The 15178-nt window shown below is 35.6% G+C and overlaps 1 protein-coding gene across 2 annotated transcripts in view; it reads left to right on the top strand.

The window, feature by feature from the left end:
* The window catches only part of LOC123548380 (uncharacterized), a 52902-nt gene extending 38503 nt beyond the window's left edge, over positions 1 to 14399 (top strand). For both annotated transcript variants that reach the window (XM_053546490.1, XM_045335585.2), the window contains exon 7: positions 7664 to 14399. In XM_053546490.1, coding sequence (XP_053402465.1) covers positions 7664 to 7879 — 216 coding nt within the window. In that variant the 3' untranslated portion in view covers positions 7880 to 14399. The remainder of the gene's footprint in view (positions 1 to 7663) is intronic.
* Positions 14400 to 15178: the final 779 nt, after the last annotated feature.

Below are 15178 nucleotides of genomic sequence, written 5' to 3'. Positions count from 1 at the left end.
TTGTTTTGGCTTTATTGAAGACTTCGTGTTAAAATGGTAGTTTTCTCTGCTTTGTAGAAAGGAATTTTCATAAATTCAAAGATGTATTTCTTTAAAGAGGTAACATATATATAATTTACATAATAAATGGTAAAAAAACTGTTCTTTATCCTCCCTTTAGGGCAACTTACAGCGATTGCAGCGTCCATCTGTTCGTCAGTTAGTTTCTTAGTTTGTTCATCCCGATTTTGTGTCCAGTCTGTAACTTTTGGATGGAATTCAAAATAACTTGGCACAGATCATGATGATCAGCATGACATGACAATGTGTCGCATGCAATCCTTCTTACTTTTTAGCTCACCTGTCACGTAGTGACAGTGAGCTTTTGTGATCGTCTGTCGTCCGTCCACAATTTCTTGTCTGCACGATAGAGGTTTCATTTATGATTTTATTTTAACCAAACTTGCACACAACATGTATCACCATAAGATCTTGGTTCCTTTCTTGAACTGGCCAGATTCCATTATGGGTTCCAGAGTTATGGCCCCTGAAAGGGCCAAAATTAGCTATTTTGACCTTGTCTGCACAATAGCAACTTTATTTATGATTTGATTTTTACCAAACTTGCACACAACTTGTATCACCATAAGATCTTGGTTCCTTTCTTGAACTGGCCAGATTCCATTATGGGTTCCAGAGTTATGGCCCCTGAAAGGGCCAAAATTAGCTATTTTGACCTTGTCTGCACAGTAGCAGCTTTATTTATGATTTGATTTTTACCAAACTGGCACACAACTTGTATCACCATAAGATCTTGGTTCCTTTCTTGAACTGGCCAGATTCCATTATTGGTTCCAGAGTTATGGCCCCTGAAAGGGCCAAAATTGGCTATTTTGACCTTGTCTGCACAATAGCAGCTTCATTTATGATTTGATTTTAACCAAACTGGCATACAACTTGTATCACCATAAGATCTTGGTTCCTTTCCTGAACTGGCGAGATTCCATTATGGGTTCCAGAGTTATGGCCCCTGAAAGGGCCAAAATTAGCTATTTTGACCTTGTCTGCACAGTAGCAGCTTTATTTATGATTTGATTTTTACCAAGCTTGCACACAACTTGTATCACCACAAGATCTTGGTTCCTTTCTTGAACTGGCCAGATTTCTTCATGGGTTCCAGAGTTATGGCCCCTTAAAGGTCCAAAATTGGCTATTTTGGCTTTTGCAGCCATATAGAGACTTCATTTATGGTTTTATTTGATAGCAACTTCCAAAATAACTTCAACAACAATAATTCTTGGATTCCATGACAAATCAGATCCAAGCGTAGGTTCAGAGTTATTTTATATCTGATTACCTCCCCTGATTGTAATCAAAATGGATTTATATCAGTAAGTACTTATAGTACTTATTTGAAATTTCATTATTGTCATTAGTTGGACTGAGCCAATCAGGGTAGGTAACTATGGACTGATTTTATGTCAAATTACCTCCCTTTATTTTAAATTAAAATGGGTATACCTCCGTAACTAAAGAAGATACTGATCTGAAATTTCATTTATGTCAACAGATTTATTTTGCAGATCCTTCTTTCTTCACTTACAATATTATTTTTTTTAATTACTTCCCTTTTACTTTACTATAAATAGCCTATTTTTAGTAACTTTTTTATTATTGGCCATAGGGAAAAACCGAGACTACTTTTCTGTGGTACAACATGGATGGTACCTCCAATTTTTAGGTGTATTTTGACATATCTGTGCCTTATAAGAATTTTTTTTTTCTTTTTGGTTAAATTTCTTCCCTTTGTTGTTACTGTCCTTTGGACTTAGATATTTTTTCTGAGGACCTTCTTGTCCTCAAGTGCAATGATAACAGGTGAGCGATATAGGGCCATCATGGCCCTCTTGTTAGCTCACCTGAATTTTGTTCAGGGTGAGCTGTAAGTATAGGTGGATAGTCAGGTGCCCGTTGTACGTTCTCCTCTGAAACTACCGGTCAGAATTGCACCAAACGAAGTCAGTAGCATCCTGGCATGAACCTCTATCAAGTTTGTTCAAATGGTTCACCTTGGCCACTTTTAGGGGCCGTCAGAACTAAAGATAGAAAAACCTTTAAAGAACTTCTTCTCATGAACAGCCTGATGGATCTTCATGAAATTGGATCTGTAGCATCAGTATAAGGCCCTCTCCAAAATTTGTTCAAATGGGGGCACTTAGCTCCTTTTAGGGGCTGCTAGAGCTAAAATTAGAAATACCCTTAATGACTTGTTCTCATGAACAGCTAGGTGGATCTTCATCACAGTTGGTCTGTAGCATGATTAGAAGGTCCTCCCCCAAGTTTGTTCAAATGGGGGCAGTGTAAAAATAAAAACAGCTTTTAACAATTTCTTCTTATGAACTGCTGAATGGATCTTCATCAAACATGGTTTGTATCATCATTATAAAGTCCTCTCTCAGATTTGTTCAGATGGGGGTAGTCTAAAAATTAAAAATAGCTTTTAAAGATCTCTTCTTATGAATCGCTCACTGGATCTTCATCAAACTTAGCATCATTATAAGGTCCTCTCCAAAATTTGTTCAATTGGGTGGGGGTGGGGGTTTGCTTGGCCCCTTTTAGGGGCCAATAGAGTTAAAAATAGAAAAGCCTCAAGATGGCTTCTCATGAACTGATTGATGGGTCTTCATCAAATTTGGTCTGGAGCATCATTTTAAGGTATTATCCCAAATTTGTTCAATTGGGGCCACAAGAGATAAAATAAAAATACCTTTGAATGATTTTTTCTGATGGTTATGCGTTTTTGGTGTGTGACAGCAAAATATAGAAAAAACCTTTAAATAACTTGTTTTAATGAACAGCTTAATGGATTTTAACCAAACCTTGGTAGAAGCAAAGTCAGATGATTAAGGTTTTATCTCCTTTTATTGAAGTTCTTTTAAGCAATCTTTGAAACTTCGGTGAGCGCTCGGGGCCATATTGGCCCACTTGTTTATATTTTATAGTGATTTGACATATATCATAATCGGTACGAGATATCAGTCGCTTTAACCAGCTGGATAAAGAGCAGCATATGTACTTGAATGATCAGTGTTAATTGAAAACAAGTTTAATATAACCTAAAGCTATCTAACTTACAAAAAAGCTTTAATTCATGCGTGAAAAAAAATAAAAGACACACATGATGCAAGCAGGTTTTATAAACAGTAAAAGGTGAACAGTTGTCAATATATTGTATTGTTTATAATCATACAAGATATTTTATTATGCCCCCCTTCGAAGAAGGAGGGATATATTGTTTTGCAGATGTTGGTCGGTATGTAGACCAATCCATTTCCGGATGATAAGAACGCTTGGGCCTAGGATCATGAAAGTTGATAGGGAGGTTGGTCATAACAAGCAGATGATCCCTATTGATTTTGAGGTCAAAGGTCAAGGTCACAGTGACCCAGAACAGTTAAACGGTTTCTGGATGATAATTTAAGAATGCTTGGGCCTAGGATCATGAAAGTTGATCGGTATGTAGACCAGTCCGTTTCCGGATAATAAATCAAGAATGCTTGGGCCTAGGGTCATGAAAGTTGATAGGGAGGTTGGTCATGACCAGCAGATGACCCCTATTGATTTTGATGTCAGGAGGTCAAAGGTCAAGGTCACAGTGACCCAGAACAGCTGAACAGTTTCCGGATGATAACTTGAGAACGCTTGGGCCTAGGATCACGAAACTAAGCAGGGAAGTTGATCATGACCAGCAGATGACCCCTATTGATTTTGAGGTCATTTGGTTAAAGTTCAAGGTCAGATTGGCCAGGAACAGTTAAACGGTTTCTGGATGATAACTTGAGAACACTTGGGCCAAGGATCATGAAAGATAATAGAGAGGTTCATTATGACCAGCAGATGACCCCTATTGATTTTAAGGTCAGTAGGTCAAAGGTCAAGGTTACAGTGACCCGAAACATTTAAACTGTTTCTAGACAATAACTTGAGAACGCTTGGGCCTAGGATCATGAAACTTGATAGGGAGGTTGGTCATGACCTATAGATGACCCCTATAGATTTTGAGGTCTGTAAGCTAAAGCTCAAGGTCACATTGACCCGGAACAGTTAAACCCTTTCCGGACGATACCTTGAGAACGCTTGGGCCTAGGATCACTAAACATAATAGGGAGGTTGATCATGACCAGCAGATGACCCCTGTTGATTTGAGGTCAGTAGGTCAAAGGTCAATGTAACATTGAACCAGAACAGTAGAACTTCTGTTTACAGTGAGCAAATAATTTCTGTTCCTTGTGTAATTACTGAATGCATCAAGGGGGGTGCATTTCGTGTTCGATGAGCTCTTGTTTTCAGTTGGGTTTAACGTTGCACCGACACAATTATAGGTCTTATGGTGGCTTTCAAGTTTTAATGGTGGAGGAAGACCCAAGGTGCCCCTCTGTGTATTATTTCATCACAGGTGGGCACCTAAGTAGAATCACCAACCTTCCATAAAATTTTGATCATGAAATTCATACTTTTAATAATAAATAAATAAATGAATAAATAATAAAAACTCACATCAATACATGATACAAACTCTGCCCCATTACTGAGCTTAAAGCATAAACAAACCAATTTTATCAGTGTTTATCAAGTAACCATGAAGAAAAGGAAAGAAGAAAATAAACCTTTCATTTATTTATTCCAAATTGAAATGATCTAGCATATCCGAAACAACAATATCCCAAAGAGTGACTTCACGTCTCGTTACATAGAAAGACATTTAGCCTATCTTAATAGCATATGACAAAAAAATAAAAATAAAGAGCAGATGTTTTGCTATTATGTTAATCCAATCAAAGACTACGCATTTTATTTTCACCTGAGCACCTGTCACAAGGTGTGAACTATTGTGGTCACCGTGTTTCTGTCGTCAAGAACATTTTCCTTCGAATGGCATCTCTCCAACTGCTTGGCCAATTTTAGGAAAACTGAAGAGGAATATTCTTTGGATGTCAAACTTCCATGCCGTGCTTAACTCTTATTGCCATGGTAACAGAAGAAAAAACTTAAAAAACATGCTTGTCAGAGTCATCAGACACCTATCATGAATTGAATTGGCCCCATTACTTAGCTCACCTGAGCACAAAGTGCTCAAGGTGAGCTTTTGTGATCGCCCTGTGTTCGTCGTCGTCCGTCCGTCGTCTGTCGTCAACAATTTGACTGTTAACACTCTAGCGGTCACAATTTTGGCCTAATCTTAATGAAACTTGGTCAGAATGTTACCCTCAATAAAATCTTGGATGAGTTAGATATTGGGTCATCTGGGGTCAAAAACTAGGTCACCAGGTCAAGTCAAAGGAAAAGCTTGTTAACACTTTAGAGGTCACAATTTTGGCCCAATCTTAATGAAACTTGGTCAGAATGTTACCCTCAATAAAATCTTGGACGAGTTTGATATTGGGTCACCTTGGATCAAAAACTAGGTCACCAGGTGAAGTCAAAGGAAAAGCTTGTAAACACTCTAGAGGTCACAATTTTGGCCCAATCTTAATGAAACTTGGTCAGAATGTTACCCTCAATAATATCTTGGATGAGTTTGATATTGGGTCATCTTGGATCAGAAACTAGGTCATCAGGTCAAATCAGAGGAAAAGCTTGTTAACACTGTAGAGGCCACATTTATGACTGTATCTTTATGAAACTTAGTCAGAATATTAATCTTGATGATCTTTAGGTCAAGTTCGAATCTGGGTCATGTGGTGTCAGAATCTAGGTCACCGAGTCAAATCAGAGGAAAAGCTAGTTAACACTTTAGAGGCCACATTTATGACCATATCCTAATGCAACTTGGTCAGAATGTTAATCTTGATTATCTTTAGGTCAATAGGTCAGGTGAGCGATACAGGGCCTTCATAGCCCTCCTGTTCCTATCCATAATTAAATCATAACAATTTGAAAATATTGAAAAAGAAGAAAACACTTGATGAAGCGCAGAACAAACAAGTGCAAGGACAGAATAGTCTTGTAGAAAAGAACTTTCTCATAACTACATACAGTTGCTTTAAATTTATCGCCCTGAGTTTGGTGTGGTTGTCTGTTTGCCATTGTCAGCAATTTTGTTGTTAATCTTTGTCAGACTTTGCCTAAATTAAATGTCACATTAGTTTGAAACTGGGTCAGAAACTAGAGTAGTGGAACTGGTGCTTGGCATATTTCAGAGCTGTGTGTTAATCATCCAAATTAGCGTTGCTTGGTATATCTTTCAATTGTAATCATATTATTACTATTATGTTAGTTGGAATAACTATTAGTTGAACTTGCATTTTGTATAAAGTCAAAAATAGTACCGACACTAAAAATTTACGAGACAATGTGTCAAAATTTACAGCATATTTGTCATCTGTCTAAGATAGATCATAAATTTTATGTCATTTTCACAATTTATATGGCTTCAGCTTACCTCTTTTATGGAAAATAGGTCATGTTTGACAATCCATCATATAGTTTCTGAAAAAAACAACATTTTTTTCATTTTTAGCTCGACTATTCGAAGAATAGGGGAGCTATCCTACTTGCCCCGGCGTTAGCGTTAGCGTGATGGTGAGCGTCACACAAATGTTAAAGTTTGCATACCACCACAAACATTTTCAAAGTCCATTGAGATATTGCTTTCATATTTTGCATACTTGTTTACCATCATGACCCTAGTCTGTAAAAAGGAGGAGGCAACTCTATCAAGCTATTTGACTGAATTATGGCCCCTTTTCGACTTAGAATAAATGTTAAAGTTTGCATACCACCCCAATTATTTTCAAAGTCCATTGAGATATTGCTTTCATATTTTGCATACTTGTTTACCATTATGACCCCAGTCTGTGAAAAGGAGGAGGCGACTCTATCAAGCATTTTGACTGAATTATGGCCCCTTTTCGACTTAGAATAAATGTTAAAGTTTGCGTACCACCCCAAATATTTGCGAAGTCCATTGAGATATTGCTTTCATATTTTGCATACTTGTTTACCATCATGACCCCAGTCTGTAAAAAGGAGGAGGCAACTCTGTCAAGCATTTTGACTGAATTATGGCCCCTTTTTTACTTAGAATATGCTTATTGTAATGTTAAAGTTTTACTCATTGCTTCTATTATACTATCAAGCACTGAGAATAGTCGAGCGCGCTGTCCACTGACAGCTCTTGGGTGTGAAGGGGGGTGGAGGTTGTGAATGAAAATAATCACATAAATGTTCTGTGAAAGTTTAGTTCCATGATAGAGAATCATTCAGCTTGAAAACACGGCAAACTCTGGTTCCACTACTCCAGGGCCACATTCCATTGACTACTTGGATCAGTGTTCAAAAAAAGTTCTAGAGTAATCTTCTCATTGTTTTCAAAGGAATGAAATGGTACTTGTTGACATTTCAGAAGCCGAATTTTCTACCAGATCAATATTGAACCTGGTGAAAATGTTTGTCCTTATGAAATCTAGGTCAGATCTGCCACTGGGTCATTTTGTTTCATATTAGTTTCCAAATGTGTTTTTATACCTGGTTGAGCTGAGGTATTAGGAATCTAGGACCATCATGGCCCTCTTAATAAGTTTAACTAGATTTTATGTTTTGAACTCTTAAGTAAATCATATATTTACTGAAATAGAATTTGAAAAAAAGATTTTACTTGAATGTAATACGTTGACAATTTCAGTTGGTGAAGGCAGCAGAAGTTCAACAACCTCCAGACCAGTCTGTGTCTAACCAAGATATGAAAACTGAGAGCCAATCAAATGGTAAAGCAGAAGAAACTGGTTCCCTTGAAGATGAAGTGAAACCTGGAACCAGCGGTATAGGTAAACCAGCAAAGGGTGTAAATAAAGGAAAAAGTAAAGACAGTAGTGAAGAAGTTGTCATGGAAACTGATTGAACTTGAAATGCCTATTTGTACAGATTATTTTGATGTGATGTTTCATGGAGGAGTGCTAGACAAGATTTACCCTAGACACAGCAGCCCCACTACCTGCCGATTTACCAAAGTTTGAGTAAACTATGAACTTTGTTCAGGATGAGCTGTTAGTACAGGTGGAATGTCTTGCATTAACATAATTATAACTTAAACATCTTCTCTGAAACTACTGGGCAGAATTATACAAAATCTAGTTTGAAGCATCCATCATGGACTCATCTCAAGTTTGTGTATCCCTTTTAGGGGCTGGCAGAGTTATTAATAGAAATAGCAGTAAGTGATTTAATTTGCTTTACCAAACTTTGTCTGTAGCATCCTTGTATGTACCTCAGTCAAGTTTGAATAATGGCGTTGCTTGACACCACTTTAGAGGCTATCAGAGCTATATATAGAAAAAACTGCAAATAACTTCTTACCATGGACCCTTTAATGGATCCTCACCAGACTTGGTCTATAACACCCTTGCAACATTTCAAACATCATCTCTGAAAGGAATTGTGTACACCAAACTTGTATGTTGCATCCTGGCAAGGTCCTTTCTGAAGTTTGTTCAAATGGGGGCACTTGAGTGGTTTTTTGTTTTTGAGTCGGCTAAACGCTGTCAAGCGTTTGACGAGTCCTTGCTATCGCACGATTTCTCATTCTTAAATGGCCTCACAACACAGCGAAGTGATGTAGTTCCATTGGACTGTCTCTAATTTCAAAGAGTTCATTGATCGAATGAAGTTCATTTATGTCAATCCTATTTGCTATGACCAATATACGATGTAATCTGTCATATTTATGACTTGTAATTGTGCAATACTCGGAAAAAGCCACGTATTTTCTTCCGCGGTAACTTATTAAGTATAAACACGCATAACGATTCTGCAGGATTTGGTAATACATTTGCGCATATGATTATGGTGACGAATTTTATGCCCTTTTGTCACAAAATAGCAAATATGATGTTCACAAATTCAAATAAAAACTGCATACTAACTTATTAGCCAAATTATCTATTTGTTACCCTGTCCGTTTCAAAAAATAATATTTAAAATCATTGCGCAAATAACAAATTTATTGTGCTGTGCATTTTATGAATTGCGCAGACTTACAAAGCTTGCGTAACATCCAGCGAAAGACAAAATATAGTTCCAGAACATACTGCTAGTATTTTATTGAGTGGGTACCTCTGAAAGCATTGGAATGCCTCTTATCAAAGAGTTTACCACATCGATGAAATTAAATTATGACAGCTTCATTTTAAATGATCCGAATAAGATATGTGCAGTACGTTAATTCTTCCGCAAGACTTCGTGGATGAATCCTAACTACATTCTGGACACTTCTCGGCGAACACGCGTGATCTGTTTATAACAATGCTTCTACGACTTTGCTTGGGTCGAATTTTGCAGTCAGTAAACGGATAAATTATCGGAAGAAGAAGCTCTTACTGGTTTGTTTAGTTACTACTGATATTAAAAATGATATTAATTCTTATTTTTCGAGAAATAAACAAATCGGCGAAACATTAAATTGTATTTTCTTGTAGTTTTTGAAATCGAAAGTAGATCGTCTATGTTTGGCTGCTTTGACGAAACAAACAACTTTTTTATGAAAAGATTTAAATAAGAGGTAATTTAACCGTAAACTTCAATGTCAGATACTGCCAATTGCTGCTAAATGTCCGCTTATTGTTGAAACTGGAGATTTTGGCGGTGTAAAAGAAAGTGTAATCATATCCGGATATAATACTTTGGGTAAATATCGAGCTGTGTTATGAAATTTAAACATTAAAGTAACAGACATGATAGATATTATTGTAACAGAAATGATTCTAGAATTTATTTTTATAATACATACATAGAATCAATATCAGACTTATATTCTAGTGCTGAGGCATGACCCGAAAGTAAAACTATGAAGTGACAGTCATTCATACTTTGAATATTGTAATACTAAAAAGAATCTAGGTAATATTTAGAAATTGAAACATAAAATTTTCAGTTAGAAATCGCACCAAAGGCTGTATCAAGGGTCTACATTTTCAAAATTTCCTTGTGGTGATACCCCAAACCCTACTTGCAGGAGGGGGTATCCTCCCACACCCTCTCCCCATATTGCCACTTTACAGTTTGATACATTTGCCCTTTTACCACCTGCCCCAATGCCCATTTCAAAATCTGACTGCAGTTCAAAGCGGGAAGGAACACCCCTCCCCACACCCACCCTGCTACCGACCACGTTAAAATGGCTCAAATATTTTTCAGCCCAGTCTGGGCCTGTCTGTCTACATGAATCAAAACGGATAATTGAAAGTACATAGACTACTGACATGGTTTTGAAGGGGTTAACAGGTCTGAAATAGAATAAATGATGGTTTTAACTAAAAAAGAACTGCATTTATTAATATTGGTTATCTTTTCCGAAATTGGTAGCTAGTCCGAGTAACTTCTCTTAGTTTCGAATGTGCAATTTTCCTGTCAGTGTAAACATTCATGACACTATATATTGACACTCAGCAACATTTACATATCTTTAAACGCAAAAGTAAGTATACTTTAAATTCACATCCCTTATAATATGATTGAACAATACCTAGCGTGTGACACGGTTATTGCCAGGCCCCTTATCTGTAAAATATCTGAACAGTTCTTTCGTCCATCCGTTACAAATTGTATGTGGCAATCCGCGCTATAAAATTTCAATATATAAATTTTCATATTCAAATTTTATCACGTGCGAATATATACCAGCCGATAATTGCCTGTTTTGGTAATGCCGGAGGCAAATGTTTACTGGAAAAATATTTATAGTCATGGGCAGTATCTTAGTGTCACCTGTCAAATTGTAGTTTGTACTTTCAACATTTTTATTTTTGCGAACCACTCTTCAATTTTAGAGAAATATATTGGGTTTAAATACTTGTATAATGTCAATCAAAGTTTTACTAGGCATCGATTGAATGTCCATTTCATCTATTGTAACAAAATCTCTGTTCAGTTGGGGAAAAAAACTAAAACCAAACTGAAACTGGTAGACTATACTACCAGTACATCAATCATTAGCCGACTCTCAGGCCCTTCCGGCTTTTGATTTATTCTAAAAGCAATTGTTACCATTCATGATTCAGTGTGTCAGTCATATATTTAAGGGTCAGCTGAGTGATTTAGGGCCACTATGGCCCTCTTGTATTTTGGGGTTTTTTTTTTTACTTTATAATAATTCCATGGAAGATGTTTTATAAATAGTTAATACTTATTAAGTATAGAACTGCTTAATTATTATTATGTTTTATCAGCAGAAAGGGTTAAGTCCAACTCCAAAAATGTATCTTGTAGAAATAAGAATGAATTACCAGTATGCTGTATATAGCTTTTATATGTAAATATGTGATATAATTGAACAAATGTTAATCACTTCACTTTGTTGTACATAGTAACCTTTATGTGACAGGTTATGCATCTGTTAATAGATGCCATTTAAAGTCTTGACATGAAATGTTTCATTAGCACTGGAAATCAAAATTTTCAAAGTGATTTTTTATCAATAGCCTGATTGTTGATTGAATGATCAGTAGCCCGATTGTTGATTAATTGATCAGTAGCCCAGTTGTTGATTAATTGATCAGTAGCCTGATTGTAGATTAATCATGTTTATAATTATATTCTCATGTAATGAAAATTCGTCCAAGTAGTGAAAAAAAATTATTTTGGACAACATTATCATTCAAGTATTTTGCTATCATACCATTGACTGATTAATTTTGCATAATTCTGTCTACTTAAAAATCATATGACCAGTCAAATTAATATATAAGAACAACAATTTTGTCATCCTAATGGTTATTAATTATTGGATTTAGCTTATTTCGTATACATCAAAAGTTTTTGACTTTGGAAATTTTCTTCATTAATCCATGAACCATTTCTTGATTTGTTAGTTTTGTGAGTATTGCACATAAAATATTGATACCATTTTGATTTGTCTTGTTTGACTTTCAAGACAAGCTAAGGTTTATATATACATGTACATTATGTATATATCATTGTTGATCAATTGATAATGAATTGTTGGGTCTAAAAGAGGGTCAATACATAATCTAAAATTACTTGTGTGTTCATAAAATTTTGTGGTTTTGGTCAAAATGTCTGTTTCATAGGGATAGAAATACAGTGCATTTGCGATGCTACGAATCGCAATTTAACGAAATACCAGTATACTACAAAAAGGTGTTGTGGTCCCGGCTGCTTTCATTCTTATTTCTATGTTACAAAGTCGCGGTTTTACGAAAAATGCGCTCCTACGAATGTATTGTTATGCCCTTACAGACTGTTTTCAGCTTGTTTGAAATGCAATTTTACGAATACCTGTATCGGCTAAGTTTTCACACCTTCCTCTCTGTCAAGTCTGGGCCGTCACGGTGAAGTGTGAAAATTGCTTTAGAGTAGAAAGTGTCATTATCCATTAACTGGGCGTAAACAGTTATTAAAGTGTGAAAACTGATAAATTAGATTCTAAATGCGAAACACATGCACTGTACACAATGACACAAGTTATTTGACATAAGAGTGATATTTTCTCCTATAAATATTGGATAGGATGGCACACCAGTCACTCTTGCTTTGATTTCTACACGATGTGTAGATATTTCATTTGGGTAGTTGTTACAAAGTGTAGACGTAGCGAAATTTCCTATACTGTGCTCGAACGAAAATACGATATTACGAAAAAACGGCCGGTCCCTTGGCTTTTTTGTAGGACCGCGATTGTACTGTATACTGAAATCAAAAAGGATTTTAACTGTATATATTAGGTGTAACCAAAAAAATCCAGCACAATAAGTCCCCTTGCGACTATAACTGCTTTGTGTATAGTTGATAATGAATTGTCAGGTGTAAAAAGACTTGTATATTATTCTTTGTTAATCTGTCAGTTATGAATTGTTGGGTCTGAAAAGATCAGATTAATGAACAAACTTTTTAGGGAGTGACATTTGAATATTGTAGCATCTGTAATGTGTGCAGACAATTTTGTTTCATCTTGTAATATTTAAAGGTATATTATATCCAAATTTCATATTTAAAAACATGGAACAATCACTTGATTTAGTATATGTAAACATAAAATTAACAAGTTATTTATTTTTGTAGTACTATGTATTAGTACACACTGTATACATGTATAGATAAACACAGTATAAATGGGTACTACATGTACCTCTAAAACACTTGTTATTGCATTACATTTAAGTTTGAATAATGCTCTACATGCAAACTTAATTTACATATTTAGTAAAGTTAAAATACATTTGATTGAATTTTATACATTTGAAGTAAATATCTAAACAAATATTTAGTGAAAGATGGCCATTTCATGTAAATGTGATGAAATAGAAAATATTACATTGCTTTAGACTTAGGTCTCCCCATCTGTCTGTCTGTTCAGTTTGCATTTAGTAAGTGTGGCTGGTGCCAACACTGTTATTACTCTTTGATAAACTTTTTAGTTATTGAATATATTATTTATGAGTTTTGAAGCTACTTTTTTTACTCACAAGTTTTGTAATTGTGCTTTCAGTATTTTGGAAAATGTGCTTTAATAATTCTATAGCTGCTGGTGCAGTTTTTAAAACTTAAAAAATACTGTTTTTGAAATTCAACTGTTTCTTTAGAGTAGAGTATGATATGTTATCATCATTATTATTAATATTATATAAAACTTCAGAGAAAGTTCAGGCGAATGAAGATTTCAGGTTAGGTTAATAGATGGATAATTTAGCCTGAACTGTATGTGAGTTTTCATACTTACAAGGAATGTACCTGCCAATCTTCATGAAAAATATCTTGACCTTAATGAATTTTTAGACTGCCGCACATTTCCTGAAAATGACAAACACATTCACAAAGTCTAAGTTTACATTCAAGATTACAGAATATAGACTAAAACGAAGGGTTGCTTAATCTTTTGGACTTTTCTCGTGCGACTATTAGAAGATGACGTTCCTTTAATAAAGAGCACAAGAAGTGACTTGCCAGACCTCTGTTTGAACAAAGACACCCATCAAATTTGTGTAAATTGAATTTTAAAAGTAAAATAAAAGTGTATTTATGCAAACATGTAACATTTAAGGAAGTTTTAGTATGTTCCTTAGCAAATACTGTTTTTTAATGAAGTAAGAATAATACAGTTATGGAGTTGTCACCTCAGCACTTAATGCTAGTGTTGGTACGCCGTAAAACCCAAATAAATAAATAAATAAATATAAACTGCTAAATGTCAGTGCAGTTACCTTTATGAATGTCGGCTACAGACAAGTACTTCTAGGCAAGGTTGGTAGAACATGAAGTGATTGATAATGCTGAGTGTCAGACTAAAGATGATTTATAGCAAATATTTATAGAAAAAAAGTGTTATATTCAAATCTAAGGTTGAAAGCCTTGTTTTTAATTACTGTGTAATGCATTTATGCAAATAAAAAATTAACTGAAAGAGTAAATATTGTTTTGTTGTCATTTGTAAATAGATACCCACCTGGTTTAGCCAAACTAGCAAGAGCACATGACCTTCAAATCAGGTGGTCATACCCGCACTTTTGACTGCGACAATTCCACTGGTAAGAGTATAAGAATCTTTCACTGGTTGAAGGTGCAGATGGAAATAAATGGCTTGAGGGTAACTCTTTAGGCGGTAACGCAGCTCTGCCGAATTCCCGTAAAACGGTTACCTGAGAACCAGATATTTCCATCCTCACCTTCAACTAGTGATAGATTCTTTTTATTGCATACCATATTCTTCAACTAATAGAAGAAATGAAATTAAACAAATGCTTTTCTTTTATGCACTATTTTATTATAGTAGCATATGAATTCACATATTCATAAACAGCACGCAAGTTGTCTTGCACCATGTAAGATGAGTTTTTCCACCACCGGGAAAATCCTAGCATACAAGAATAAAGCATATGCTCAGACATGACCATTCAGATTATGGAGTTTAAACTTGGTTTCCTACTACATGGGACTTAAATGAGGAGTTCAAAAAGGCCTAGGTGGTTAAGGCCACCGACTTGGAGCCACTTCATGTCTTACTGATATGGGTTCATGTCAGAACTCGCGAATGGAAGTCCTCCAGCTGGCAAAAATTAGTGTAACAGTAGCTGCAGTATCAGTAGTATGACAATAGTCTTTTAAGCAATGTCTATGCTCTGAAGAAGTAAATTTTGATAAAGGGAGATAATTCAACAGGAGGGCCATGATGGCCCTATATCGCTCACCT

Source organism: Mercenaria mercenaria, chromosome 6 (assembly GCF_021730395.1).
Source record: "Mercenaria mercenaria strain notata chromosome 6, MADL_Memer_1, whole genome shotgun sequence".
Taxonomy (NCBI): domain Eukaryota; kingdom Metazoa; phylum Mollusca; class Bivalvia; order Venerida; family Veneridae; genus Mercenaria; species Mercenaria mercenaria.
This window is presented reverse-complemented; position numbering and strand designations above follow the sequence as displayed.